We start from the raw sequence: 14,180 nt of genomic DNA, 5'->3' as shown, positions 1-14,180 counted from the left end.
ATGTCGTATGAAAATGTATGCACTCACTAACTGTAAGTCGCTCTGGATAAGAGCGTCTGCTAAATGACTAAAATGTATAATGTAAAAAATGAAAGACTCATGACAGAGTTGCTTCTCACTCCTGGTTCGAAGAATAATTGTGTTTGGTCAATAATTGCATAATCAAGGAGAGGAACTTAATGCCTCAATGTGGTGGAAGAGACATTTGTTTTTATAGAAGTTGAAAGTAGCCATGCTTTTCCATATGCTGTGAAAGTTTAATAACTCTGGGACTAATGAAAGATAGTCAAAACCCATTTTTGTCCCTATATGTGGCAATGGATTTTTCAATTGCCTTTTCTAGATACAAGGTTTTTCATGATGTTTTTCATGATGCAGAGACATACTGAGATCTTTACTTATCACATAAAATCAAACATAGATGAAATGCAATCAACTTCACACAAATTATTTCTAAAACAATTGGCACACATTATATCTGTAAAAAATGACTGGTTTTATTAATTAAATAGTTTTCAACATTACAAAATACATTCCTGCCAAAAAAACAAAAACACTTTTATAGTCAGCTTATAGTCTGTAAACTGGTTCAGCAATTGACAAAAAAGGAACTCTCGTTCACAACCGATTTGAAAAGGAATCCAAAAATATATGCAATCTATCATACACTATTTACATTGCAAAATAAAATATCAGATTACAAAATGGCTGTGCAAAAGCTTACAACTAAATTACAATTTCATGCAACACATTGTGAATGTGGAGAGTCAACCCCTGAAGCCCTCATACAGCAGCCAATAACAGTGGTATCACAGGTCATCATCATTGCCAAAATTACAGGCATAACATTTCAGAAGAGAGGGATCCACACCAGACCTAGGTTAAAATACTATTCGAAATCATTATACTTTATCTGGGCTTGATCGAGCTTTCCTGGCACAATGAAACCTATAGAGTAGTCCGTCGCATGATTGCATTCTGCAAACCCGCCCATCTGGCACTCCAGGCAGACTAAATCAAATGCTAAAAGTATTTGAACGATTTCAAATAGTAGCGTATTTGAACCCAGGTCTGATCCATACGACCCTTAGCATTTATAGTCTCACCATTCAAGGCTACCTTCAACTGTTTTTTTTTTCTTCTTCTTTTTTTTTTTTTTCTTCTTTTTTTACAACAAAATCATCAAGAACAAAACACACGTCACTTTTTAGCTTGCCTTTTACAAAAGGGTATAGCATAAATATGCAAAAATATGTGATTTTAAAAAGAAATGTTTTTTTTTCTGGTAAACTGCACATAAAGCACTCTAATGTGTGTGTGCCTGTTAAAGCACAGCTCAGCTGTCAAACAGTTAATAGTGGCCTGATTGCAGTTTGTGGAGCTGCCCTGAGGGAGCACGGGAGTGATAGAGTTCCCCGTCTAGAAACAACCCCTAGACCCTGCCCGTTAAACACTTGTGTAGATCGGAAATGATTGGATAGGAATAAGCAATAAGGCTAATACTTCATCTAGCCTTTCAGAGGGCAAGGTGGAGTTCCTACACTATCGCTTATACCTACCCCAAAGTTCCTTCTGGTTGCTAGGCTCCAGTCCGTATTAGGTCATATAAAGCAGTTTGTGACAGACTACTGCTGAGGTAAAAAAGGCTTTAAAATGCATTTAATTGATTGATTTATCGACTTCAGATCTACACGGGTGCCTAGGGGGGTAGGCGCTAGGAAGCTGTTTCTGGATGGGGCTTGTGAGTGGTTATACTACTCTACAGGGAGACATCAATCAGTACCACAGGACTGACAGTGCAGCCATGCAGATCTATAGTGTTTGCTTCTCTTATTGGCAAACAGAGTAAACAACAGTCTAGGAACCAACCTACCTCAGCTAGCTACAGCCCCGACTGGTGAACTGTACTGTGAGGTCAGCGTCTGATTACTAAAACTGATTATTGACTAAAACATCTCATAATGGATTCATACTAATGAGAATCAGAGCGCAGGCTGAAACCAGATAACAGCAATTTAGTCAATGGAAGGACCAGTTCTCTGCCTTTAAAGGGACAATCTGCAGTTCAAACAATAATAAAAGCGGGCACCCCGCCACTGATTTGGTAAATAGCTGAGGGATGGGGCTGGAGAAATGTAACCACTCTCAAATTCATAAGACAGAGCTATAGATGCAAACCATGATATCAAAATGATAGTTTTAACCATGTTGAGGCATACAATGTTTGTTTACAATTGCACTTTTTTACAAACAAAAAGGAACAAACTGAACTAAGCTCATGAGGCATTTTTAAGTTATACTCTTCAAGAATCACTGGGTATATATCATGAATTTAAAAGTAAAAAAAATGGATGTAGCAATCACAGATTGCCCCTTTAATGCTTATCTGAGGACAAGAGAAACAGGCAGAAACAGCTGCTGCTAAGACCCAATGCGTGTAGATACGGCCACACACGCTTTCTGTTTTCAGTATTTTAATGGCAACATCACCTTGGACATGCTTTAGAAAAAGTGCAGAACTGTCCAACTCTATTAAAAAGCTTTGGGGGCATGAGAAAAGGAGGGGGTTGATCAGAGTGGAATGTTTTTCCACACCTACTTAGTGGTAAAATCAGTACTTTGTATCATCAGACTCCTAGTAAAGAGTTTATGCTGGGATGAACCGGGATGGTCAATTCAATTCTGAGTTGGGAGCTAAGGGAAGACGTTGGGAATGCCACACTGCCAGTCTCCAGAAGACTCCTGTACAACCTCTTCCATGTCGTTCAGCTCTGGAGCGACATCCACCTCCGTCTCTGTCCCCTGCTCCAACGTCACCACCTGGGTCCGATCGGGACCTGTGTCCAAGAGAAAGAGAGACATAGATAGATAGATAGATAGATAGATAGATAGAGAGAGAGAGAGAGAGAGAGATAGAGAGATAGAGAGAGAGAGAGAGAGAGAGAGAGAGAGAGAGAGAGAGAGAGAGAGAGAGAGAGAGAGAGAGAGAGAGAGAGAGAGATGTCCAGAGGAAAACCATAAACTATGCATGCAGGGCAGAATTAGGCCAATATCCACTAATAATAAAAAATCAAAAAAGAGCAATTAAGTTTTGGAAACATCTAAAATACAGTGACCCCCTCTCATATCATTACCAAGCCCTGCAATGCCAAGAGCTGAGCAAAGAAAAGAGTCCCCTCATCCAGCTGGTCCTGGGGCTGAGTTCACAAACCTGTTCTACTAACACATTGAAGCCTCAGGACCAGAACATCCAATCAATCAGAATAAACCAAATTACAACACAGTCAAAACAAAACTACATTGCTTATTGGGTAACACAAGCACAAAGTAAAATGCAGTGCTACCTGGCCCTAAATCGACAGTACACCGTGGCTAACTATTTGACCATGGTTACTGATCAAAACCTTAGAAAACCCTTGACAAAGTACAAGCTCAGTGAACACAGCCTTGCCATTGAGAAGGGTAGACACAGGAAAACCTGGCTCCCTGTAGAGGAAAGGCTGTGCAACAACTGCACCACAGCAGAACCTGAGACAGAGCTGCATTTCCTGACAAAATGTCAAAAATATAAAACAATTAGAATGTGTCATTTCCCCAAATTTGAAACAATTTTTCAAGGTTTCAAAGACCTCTCTGATGAGAATAGACTACCCGTCCTGTTGGGGGAGGACGCAGAGAGCTGTGGGTTGGCAGCACACTACATTTATGCCTGTCATAAGATGAGGGACAGTGTCTGACAGACCAACCAACCTGCACATGTCCTCTATATTGTTATTGTTCAATGGTTATTTTGACCCTTGGTTATTGTTGTTACCGTTGTCCCATTGACAATATTGATTATATAAATTTCATTATGTTAATAATGTAAACCTCCAAAGTAAGCTTTGGCAATATGTACATTGTTACATCATGCCAATAAAGCAAATTGAATTGAGAGAGAGAGAGATGGGTATTTGCACATAATTACATTTGAAATGTCTTTATTCTTTTGGAACTTTTGTGAGTGTTATGTTTACTGTTAATTTTTATTGTTTATTTCACTTTTGTTTATTATCTACTTGACTTGCTTTGGCAATGTTAACATACAGTGGGGAGAACAAGTATTTGATACACTACCGATTTTGCAGGTTTTCCTACTTACAAAGCATGTAGAGGTCTGTAGTTTTTATCATAGGTACACTTCTGTGAGAGACGGAATCTAAAACAAAAATCCAGAAAATCACATTGTATGATTTTTAAGTAATTAATTTGCATTTTATTGCATGACATAAGTATTTGATATATCAGAAAAGCAGAACTTAATATTTGGTACAGAAACCTTTGTTTGCAATTACAGAGATCATACGTTTCCTGTAGGTCTTGACCATGTTTGCACACACTGCAGTAGGGATTTTGGCCCACTCCTCCATACAGACCTTCTCCAGATCCTTCAGGTTTCGGGGCTGTCGCTGGGCAATACGGACTTTCAGCTCCCTCCAAAGATGTTCTATTGGGTTCAGGTCTGGAGACTGGCTAGGCTACTCCAGGACCTTGAGATGCTTCTTACGGAGCCACTCCTTAGTTGCCCTGGCTGTGTGTTTCGGGTTGTTGTCATGCTGGAAGACCCAGCCACAACCCACCTTCAATGCTCTTACTGAGGGAAGGAGGTTGTTGGCCAAGATCTCGCGATACATGGCCCCATCCATCCTCCCCTCAATACGGTGCAGTCGTCCTGTCCCATTTGCAGAAAAGCATCCCCAAAGAATGATGTTTCCACCTCCATGCTTCACGGTTGGGATGGTGTTCTTGGGGTTGTACTCATCCTTCTTCTTCCTCCAAACACGGCGAGTGGAGTTTAGACCAAAAAGCTCTATTTTTGTCTCATCAGACCACATGACCTTCTCCCATTCCTCCTCTGGATCATCCAGATGGTCATTGGCAAACTTCAGACGGGCCTGGACATGCGCTGGCTTGAGCAGGGGGACCTTGCGTGCGCTGCAGGATTTTAATCCATGACGGCGTAGTGTGTTACTAATGGTTTTCTTTGAGACTGTGGTCCCAGCTCTCTTCAGGTCATTGACCAGGTCCTGCCGTGTAGTTCTGGGCTGATCCCTCACCTTCCTCATGATCATTGATGCCCCACGAGGTGAGATCTTGCATGGAGCCCCAGACCGAGGGTGATTGACCGTCATCTTGAACTTCTTCCATTTTCTAATAATTGCGCCAACAGTTGTTGCCTTCTCACCAAGCTTCTTGCCTATTGTCCTGTAGCCCATCCCAGCCTTGTGCAGGTCTACAATTTTATCCCTGATGTCCTTACACAGCTCACTAGTCTTGGCCATTGTGGAGAGGTTGGAGTCTGTTTGATTGAGTGTGTGGACAGGTGTCTTTTATACAGGTAACGAGTTCAAACAGGTGCAGTTAATACAGGTAATGAGTGGAGAACAGGAAGGCTTCTTAAATAAAAACTAACAGGTCTGTGAGAGCCGGAATTCTTACTGGTTGGTAGGTGATCAAATACTTATGTCATGCAATAAAATGCAAATTAATTACTTAAAAATCATACAATGTGATTTTCTGGATTTTTGTTTTAGATTCCATCTCTCACAGTTGAAGTGTACCTATGATAAAAATTACAGACCTCTACATGCTTTGTAAGTAGGAAAACCTGCAAAATCGGCAGTGTATCAAATACTTATTCTCCCCACTGTATGTTTCCCATGCCAATAAAGCCCTTAAATTGAATTGAATTGAGAGAAAGAGAGAGAGAGACAGGACAGAGAGAGAGAGGAGAGAGTGAAAGAGCGAGAGAGAGAGAGGGAGAAAGAGAGAGGACAGAGTGAAAGAGCGAGAGAGAGAGAGGGAGAAAGAGAGAGGACAGAGTGAGAGGGACAAAGTTACTCATGAACGTTCCTTTTAGAATGGAGAGAGAGTGTCAAGGGAACTCTTTAGGTTAAGTTTCAGAGTTTAAGAATGAAAAAGTACAGTGCAACACACAATGCATTTATCACCTGTGAGGTAAGTTAGAGGAAGGGGTGAGTGACAGGTGAAATTATACCAGAGCTCTTTTTAAATTTTCTAAAAAAATCCTCTCCTCGCCTCCTCTCCTTCGATGCATTGATCTGGAAGAATTGACAAGGTGATGATGAGTCAGCCTGAGGAGGATGAGTTGCCTTCATCCATATTGTTTTTCCAATCAGTGCAGATGAAAGACCTCTCTGATGAGAATAGACTACCCGTCCTGTTGGGGGAGGACGCAGAGAGCTGTGGGTTGGCAGCGCACTACATTTCTGCCTGTCATAAGATGAGGGACAGTGTCTGACAGACCAACCAACCTGCACATGTCCTCTATATTGTTATTGTTCAATGGTTATTTTGACCCTTGGTTATTGTTGTTACTGTTGTCCCATTGACAATATTGATTATTTTTATTTTATTATGTTAATATTGTAAATCTCCAAAGTAAGCTTTGGCAATATGTACATAGTTACGTCATGCCAATAAAGCAAATTGAATTGAATTGAGAGAGAGAGAGCGAGAGCGAGAGCGAGAGAGAGAGAGAGAGAGAGAGAGAGAGAGAGAGAGAGAGAGAGAGAGAGATGGGTATTTGCACATAATTACATTTGAAATGTCTTTATTCTTTTGGAACTTTTGTGAGTGTTATGTTTACTGTTAATTTGTATTGTTTATTTCACTTTTGTTTATTATCTACTTGACTTGCTTTGGCAATGTTAACATATGTTTCCCATGCCAATAAAGCCCTTAAATTGAATTGAATTGAGAGAGAGAGACAGAAGGACAGAGAGAGACAGAGGGAGACAAAGACGCAGAGAGAGAGGAGAGTGAAAGAGCGAGAGAGAGAGAGAGAGAGAGGGAGAAAGAGAGAGGACAGAGTGAGAGGGACAAAGTTACTCATGAACGTTCCTTAAGTTTCAGAGTTTAAGAATGAAAAAGTACAGTGCAACACACAATGCATTTATCACCTGTGAGGTAAGTTAGAGGAAGGGGTGAGTGCCAGGTGAAATTACACCAGAGCTCTTTTTTAATTATCTAAAAAAAATCCTCTCCTCGCCTCCTCTCCTTCGATGCATTGATCGGGAAGAATTGACAAGGTGATGATGAGTCAGCCTGAGGAGGATGAGTTGCCTTCATCCATATTGTTTTTCCAATCAGTGCAGATGAAGAGGAGGTGGTGAGGACAGATGTTTTAAGCAGTCGAGACAGAGCCTTTGTGTCTGGGATCCATCAATAGACATGAGAGAGTTAGCCTTGAGTCAGTTCAGCAGAGGCCATTTCCTTTGTACTAACAATCAAATGTTTAAATGGAGGTATACAGAACCAAACAGGCACTAATGGGAGAGTGCGTCACAGCAAGGTTCCATTATTAAGCCCATTCGATCTATTGAATGAACTCACTCAATTTTACTGTCCATCTCTCAGACTCTCTCAATAAAATAGCTATTGTCAATCATCCAAACACGTCTGCAGGTGAACGTTTGTTAGAAATCGCCTTTAAAAAAATGAGCTAGCCTTCCCCTATAAGTGGGCAAGGACTGATGCTCGCACTCACCCCCACACACACACACACACTGACACTCCAAATACGCATACACACACAGTCGCCCGTGCTTACGAACACACACACACACACACACACCTATCAGTTAGTTAATCACTGTCTTGACACATCCAGGAATCGTATTCAATGTAAAGATGACTGACTTTATTCAGACTGCCATTCAGACTCTCCTCCTCAGCTCTTTAAACAGACAATCCACTGGCATAATTAAGCTATAAGGCCCGAGGGGGTGTGGTATATGGCCAATATACCACGGCTAAGGGCTGTTCTTATGCACGATGCAACGCTGAGTGCCTGGATACAGCCCTTAGCTGTGGTATATTGGCCATATACCACAAACCCTCAAGGTGCCTTATTGCTATTATAAACTGGTTACCAACGTAATTAGAGCAGTAAAAATACATGTTTTGTCATACCCATGGTATACGGTCTGATATACCAAGGCAGTCAGCCAATCAGCATTCAGGGCCCGAACCACCCAATTTATAACGAGGATTAATCAATTACAATGTCAAATTAATAATTTGTGAAAATAAGCCCTATTCACATATTTACCATGGTATTAGAAGCGCTATATATCACAAAAAGTTAGTGACAGAGTTGCATATTCCTAACACCAACATCCAACACAATATTCCATTGAAAATTGTAAATTCTGTTCAAATATTTGCCACTGTAATAAGCGCTTTGTCACAAAAAGTTACTGACAAGAGTTGCATATTCCTTGTTTCAAGGTGAACTAATAAAGCACTGAGTTACAGCTCCAGTCAATCAGCCCGGTGGCTGTTGAAATATTTAGGCCTGAAGCTTCAGTATCCATCTTTGAAGGAGAACAAAAGGGACAGGTTCTGTCATGACACGTCTGTCAAAGGCCTGCCAGGCAGGGAAATGCAGCGGAATGGAGAGATGGAGTATCAGCCTAATTAATGCGCTTTATCCCTATGGGCCAAAAGTAGTCCACAATATAGGGAATATGGTACCATTTGGGATGCGGCCTCCTCAGAGAGAGAGCATGTAGGGATGCTCAGAATTTAGAATGACAGCCTGCTTTTTACAGTATCGGAGACTGACAAGCAAGGTTTTGTCTGGCTGCGAATGCGCACAAGGTCACCTTTCATCTCAGCTCAACCACACACATGCACAAACACTTGAGATGTGCTCGGCTTTAGACAGTCTTGAGTGTGAGTGGAAAAAAAGTATTGCACGTGTTTGAGTGTGTGTGCTCGTGACTCACCGTAGCCGTGCGACCTCTTCATGTGCAGCTTCATGTTGCTCTTCTGTGTGAAGTTGATGCTGCAGATCTCACACTTGTAGGGCTTCTCCCCTGTGTGTTTGACCGTGTGTACCTGCAGGGCACTCTTTTGGTTGAAGGCCTTGTCACACTGGGAACACTTAAAGGGACGCTCACCTGCACAAACACAGATTCTCAAGACTTTAATGAGTGCAAAGGTTACTTGCTTGCTTGCAAATGGCGGTGCAATTCGCCGGATGAATACAAAACACACATTCTAATTCAATCTTGAGTGTGCGGTGAGAAGGCAATAAAAAGTTGTCTCGCACTAAAATAAGTTTTGAGATATGGAACAGAAGTACTTCTAAAAAGTGAATGCGCTTACAGTAATTGCTGCATTGCAGTATATTCCTGCAAGCAATAGCACTTTACATCCAATTTAATAACATTTTTATAAAAAATGTAAGGCATTGTCAGTTCTGCTGAAAGGTGTGAAATGCCGGCAAAGTGTAAATCAGATTTACCAATATAACTTGTAGTCTACTATGCCAATTCAGAAGAATAGCGTTGCGAGGAGATGCCTCCCCCCCAGATTCCCATTTAGAAAGGATAGTGTACATAAGGCCTTTAGAATAATCTTGGAACATAACGACCTGCCATAATTGGTACCATTACAGTAAAAAATACATTCTGACATATTTGACTGAAATTGAGGAGACCTGTTATGTCTGTAAATTAGTCCATGGCCATTACGTAAGTACCTCTGCCTCAATCTAAACCATGAAAACTGCACTGTGAGGAAACTGCCACACAATTTGGTGAAGACAATGGCTCCCCACTTAAAATAGCTCTCAGAGTGTGGAGAAAACACTGCCTCTGATCTTCTGATGTGGAGATGGAGAGTAAAACCTATTTCCAGTACGGAAAGGCCCCCCGTTAGAGCAACGGTTGTGATTGTGATGCTTTTCGCTTGCTGATGTAACGCTAGCAAGCTAGGCTACGTCATAACATGTCGTGTGTACAAGCGCCCTTACAGCCTCTCCTGCTGGGGACGATAAAAGGTAAGACTACCGGTTCAGCTGCCCCAGTGGGCTCTTCAACACACAACATTACAGTAATCTCACCCCGGCCTGCCACTGACACAGCCATTGAGTGGGTGGCCATAAGAGTAGGCACCAACACGAGTCAAAACATTCAAGTCGCACTTCACCTTTTTACTTACCTCTACAGAACAAAATGTCCCAATTCTAAAGAAGCAAATGCACATCCTACTTTGTCGTGTCGGGGTTGCGTTAAATTCACCTTAGGAGAGAACATGGTTGCTTTGCTCTGAAGAAGTTCATTTGGTCATTTTGACATTGAGGCATATACATGAAATCATTTTCCTGAGGTCTTTGAAGTGTCCCAAATGCCTGATGGAAGGTCACTCTAGTCGAGGACTCGGATGGCAACTTCATTCACATGGTACATTTTTACTTTCGCTCCTTCTTTGTGCTCAATGAGATCTGACACTCAAGGCTGGGGTGTACAATAGTTCTAAATAGAATACTAGTCAGAGATGTATTCGAGTGAACGCTGTGCGTGCGTGTGTGGGATTACCTGTGTGTGTGCGGTTGTGTCTCTCTAGTTGGCTGGGCTTGGCGAAAGCTTTGTCACAGGAGGAGCATTTGAATAACTTGGGCCTTTGGGAGCCCAGTGAGGGTCCTCGCTGGTGGACACGCTCGTGCTCCTGTAGGAGAAAGAGGTCAGAGGTCTGGGGACACTTAAGAAATATTTCAGAAGAAAACTTGAAAAAGAGCAAATACGTAAAAATAATCTGCAATTTTCACGAGAACCGGCAGCCATACTCTTCAAACCTGAAAGAACAATCTGGGACCATAGGAAACCCCAAAGTCTAATGATGAACCATCCAAAAAAAAACAAGTCTACTGAAAAACCATCAATAAAGCCTTAAGTCTAATGACTACCCATCAAGAAACTCCAGTCTAATAACGAATCCTCAAGAAACTCCAAAGTCAAATGACAAAGTATCAAGAAACTCCAAAGTCTAATGAAGAAGTATCAAGAAAACTCCTGTCTAGTCATGAACAAAAAAATAAGAAGGCTAGTCTCATCATAGGATAGTGTGATGAATGAAAATGATGGTATAGTAGCCCCCTGATTGCTTTTAAGATCAAGAAAAAACTAATCAGTAACTGAAAAAGTTTCTAAAAGTTGCAGCACCATGCTAAGAACATCCTCTGCATGTTCCCAGAGTCATAGAAAAGTCTGGCCAAGCAAACCAACTACTCAGACAAACAAAACATTTCCACAACTACCTCACACTCTGTACGTGTGTGAGTGTGTGTCTGCGCGTGTGAATGTGCATGTGTGAATATGAGCTTAAACCTTTGGTCTGGCGGGCCAAACTAAATGTTGTCAAGGGTGACATTTGGGCCTGTGGGCCCCACTTTGAGCAGCCCTGGTATTGACCTTTAAATAAAAGCTACTCCTAAACATTATTGCTAAAAGTACTGGTATTTCCCTCTTAACTATTGCTGAAAGGGTTGCTCTTTGTCTCTCCCCATCGCTAAATTATATCATTAAGTTAATGAACCCAGCAACAGATTGTAAAGTGGAGAAATAAAACAAAACATGAATTAAACATTCTCTAATCTCGGTCACCCAGAACTAAAATATTTTGCGTAATTGCATCAGACGCTTGATAAGCTTAATGTACTAACGAAGTATCCACCCCTCTAAACGGAAACTCAGCCAGTTTCAGGGAAGTCTATGGGCCAAATGTCCCCTCCCCTTCCGAAAGATGCGAGCAGCTGCGAAATCGGGATTTGTCCAAAACTATCAGGGATGAAAAATCTGCGTACCGGAACAAAGTTCCTTGTTTGTTGTCACATCCCAGTCTGTCGGCAGATGCTACTACCATTTATGTTAAGTGTATCTTTCCACGAGAGATAAAACCTTCTCCAATACTGCTGAGTCAAGGTCCACATTTAACAACAGTTTTCCCATAATAAGGAGCACCGGGAAAGAGCTAACAAAACTGGGTCACGTTCAGTGCACTACCTGCTCCGTTTCAAAACATTCTCTCCTGTTTCATACCTACTGAACAGAGCCCTGGCTTACCAAAGCCAATGACCTTCTCCAAAAAGGAGTCATGGCTTTAGATTAGGTAATGCGTGGTGAGAGGAGGAAAGACTCTGGGGTTACACGGGGCTGCCGATTAGTACGGAATAGGCTTTGATGTGGTTCCAGCCGTGCTCCCCCGATCCAACGGAGCGTTTAGTTTCGTAAATGAGATGAGGAAAGCTTTTGGGAGCAGGGCGAGCGAGGACAAGGAATGAGGGGGGCGTCACTGAGCCAGAGAAGATATACAAGTATCTTAACACACACGAACGCTCTCTGAAGGACGCACAAGCAAACACACACCTAATATGCTCTCTCTCTCTCTTGTTCATACACATGGACACAGACACGCCATCAGGGGATCACACGTGTCATATCAGGTAAAGATGGTCATACACTCACACACACATACGCTCACACACACTGTACACACACACAGCCAAGGACAGAGGAGGACGTTGAGGAGTTGAAGAATAGCATGGCTCTCAGGCTGGACAAGAGCAGCTTGTAGGTGCCTTGCCTCTGCATATAGACCTAGAAATTAGGTCAAGCTCCTCCAGTCCTGTGCCCCTCTTCTCTCCTCAGTGCTGTGAACTTCCCACTGTTTACGTGCTGGAGTGGAGCTATTAAATGGAGAGCCTCTCCTCCTTGGGCAGCCGTATCCTCATGAGTAGAGTACGACAGCGTTGTCAGAGGAGAAAAAGTTTGCACTCGAGAAAGTTACCCTTGGCCTAAAAACAATCTGAAATTGGACTTCAGCTGTTAACTTTTACCTCTCGCTCCTCCTGGGGCTATTATTACCCTGTCAGGAGGCAATAGGTGTTTGGGACACAGAGAGAGGGAAGAGTGACAGTTCATTTATCGTTCTTACGAGACCCCGTCAGAAACTGAAGCAGCAGAAGAAAGTCATTGTGCTCAGGTCCTTGAAGGCAATTGTGTTTAAACTCCCCTGAATGCTGAGAAGCCCTCCGCCATTTGACTCCTGTAACCCACTCCTAACCCTGTCCCACCGCCTGGAATACACTCAGAATACACTCAAGATTATTCAGGCACCAGAGGGGCTACTCAGCAGTGCTGGCCCCACAGGAAACAATTATCCAGAGTTTAGCCTCCACACACCTCTCCTCTCAAAGGAGACTCCAACTCTGCTCTGAGGGCAAGACAGGGCAACTACTATCAGGGAATGGAAGGAATACATACAACATATAAACATGCTGTAGTGTGTGTGTGTGTGTGTGTGTGTGTGTGTGTGTGTGTGTGTGTGTGTGTGTGTGTGTGTGTGTGTGTGTGTGTGTGTGTGTGTGTCTGCCTAGACCTACTGTGCATTGTTTTGCCACACACACTGCAAACTTGACAGTGTTCTTATAACGCCAAGGTAGTGGGTTCGATTCCCGGGACCACCCATACACAAAAAATGTATGCACGCATGACTGTAAGTCGCTTTGGATAAAAGCGTCTGCTAAATGGCATATTATTATTATTATTATTCTATGCTATAGTCCAGTCTCCAGTGTGTGTTTGTGTGTGTGTGTGTGTGTGTGTGTGTCTGTCCATGCTTACCTTTAAGTGAGTAGCTCTTTTGAAGGCCTTGCCACACACTCTGCAGACATGGCAGCGGTCCTTTCCGTGGGCCTGCCTGCAGTGGCGTCGCAGCGTGTTAGCGCTCTGACACACCTGATCGCAGTAGAAACACTGGTTCTGCTTCTGGTTCTCCCCCTGGTCCTCCTTCCCCATTGCCTGGCCCTCCTCTGATAGCTAGTTTCAACACAACACACACACGTTACACACACTATCCTACCCACCGCCCAGTCCTTCTTAGACATCTGGGCCCAGATTCACAGAACCTTCTTAAGAATACATTTCTTCTTAACTGGCATTTTATCCTTAACTATAGATTTATGAAGAAAGTTAAGCAAAGTTGCTATTCCTCAAAAAGGTTCTTGGAAATTTCTTGCGCTATTTCTTATGTTTCTCTTTAAGCAAAAAGTTAAGAAGAAATTAGATTATTGAAAATAAAGTTATTGGAAATGTTCTTAATTTCAAATTAGCTAAACCCTTGTCTTAAACTCAGGGCGGTCAGAAAATAAGCTCATGAAAGAAATTGAACATGTTTAATTCACTCACAAACTTCATATGAAAGTTTCAGTATTAATTATTTGAAACCCAAGAACATGTTTTAGAACAGTAATCTCAGTACGAAATATGCTAACATGATTGCCATTGCTAGCTACAATCATTTTAAGAAGATATTTAAGAAGTTTGTAAGAA

The 14,180-nt window shown here is 42.2% G+C and overlaps 1 protein-coding gene across 1 annotated transcript in view; it reads right to left on the bottom strand.

Annotated features, from left to right (window-relative positions):
• Positions 1–2,658: 2,658 nt before the first annotated feature.
• The window catches only part of LOC311109796 (zinc finger protein 236-like), a 78,406-nt gene continuing 66,884 nt past the window's right edge, over positions 2,659–14,180 (bottom strand). Inside the window, exons 29-32 of the mRNA XM_084152789.1 lie at positions 13,473–13,667; positions 10,389–10,518; positions 8,793–8,966; positions 2,659–2,837 (exon numbers count right to left, since the gene is read on the bottom strand). Of these exons, the coding sequence (XP_084008915.1) occupies positions 2,695–2,837; positions 8,793–8,966; positions 10,389–10,518; positions 13,473–13,667 (642 nt within the window). The 3' untranslated portion in view covers positions 2,659–2,694. The remainder of the gene's footprint in view (positions 2,838–8,792; positions 8,967–10,388; positions 10,519–13,472; positions 13,668–14,180) is intronic.

The sequence above is a fragment of the Coregonus lavaretus genome (assembly GCF_964263955.1).
Source record: "Coregonus lavaretus genome assembly, chromosome: 3".
Lineage (NCBI taxonomy): Eukaryota > Metazoa > Chordata > Actinopteri > Salmoniformes > Salmonidae > Coregonus > Coregonus lavaretus.
This window is presented reverse-complemented; position numbering and strand designations above follow the sequence as displayed.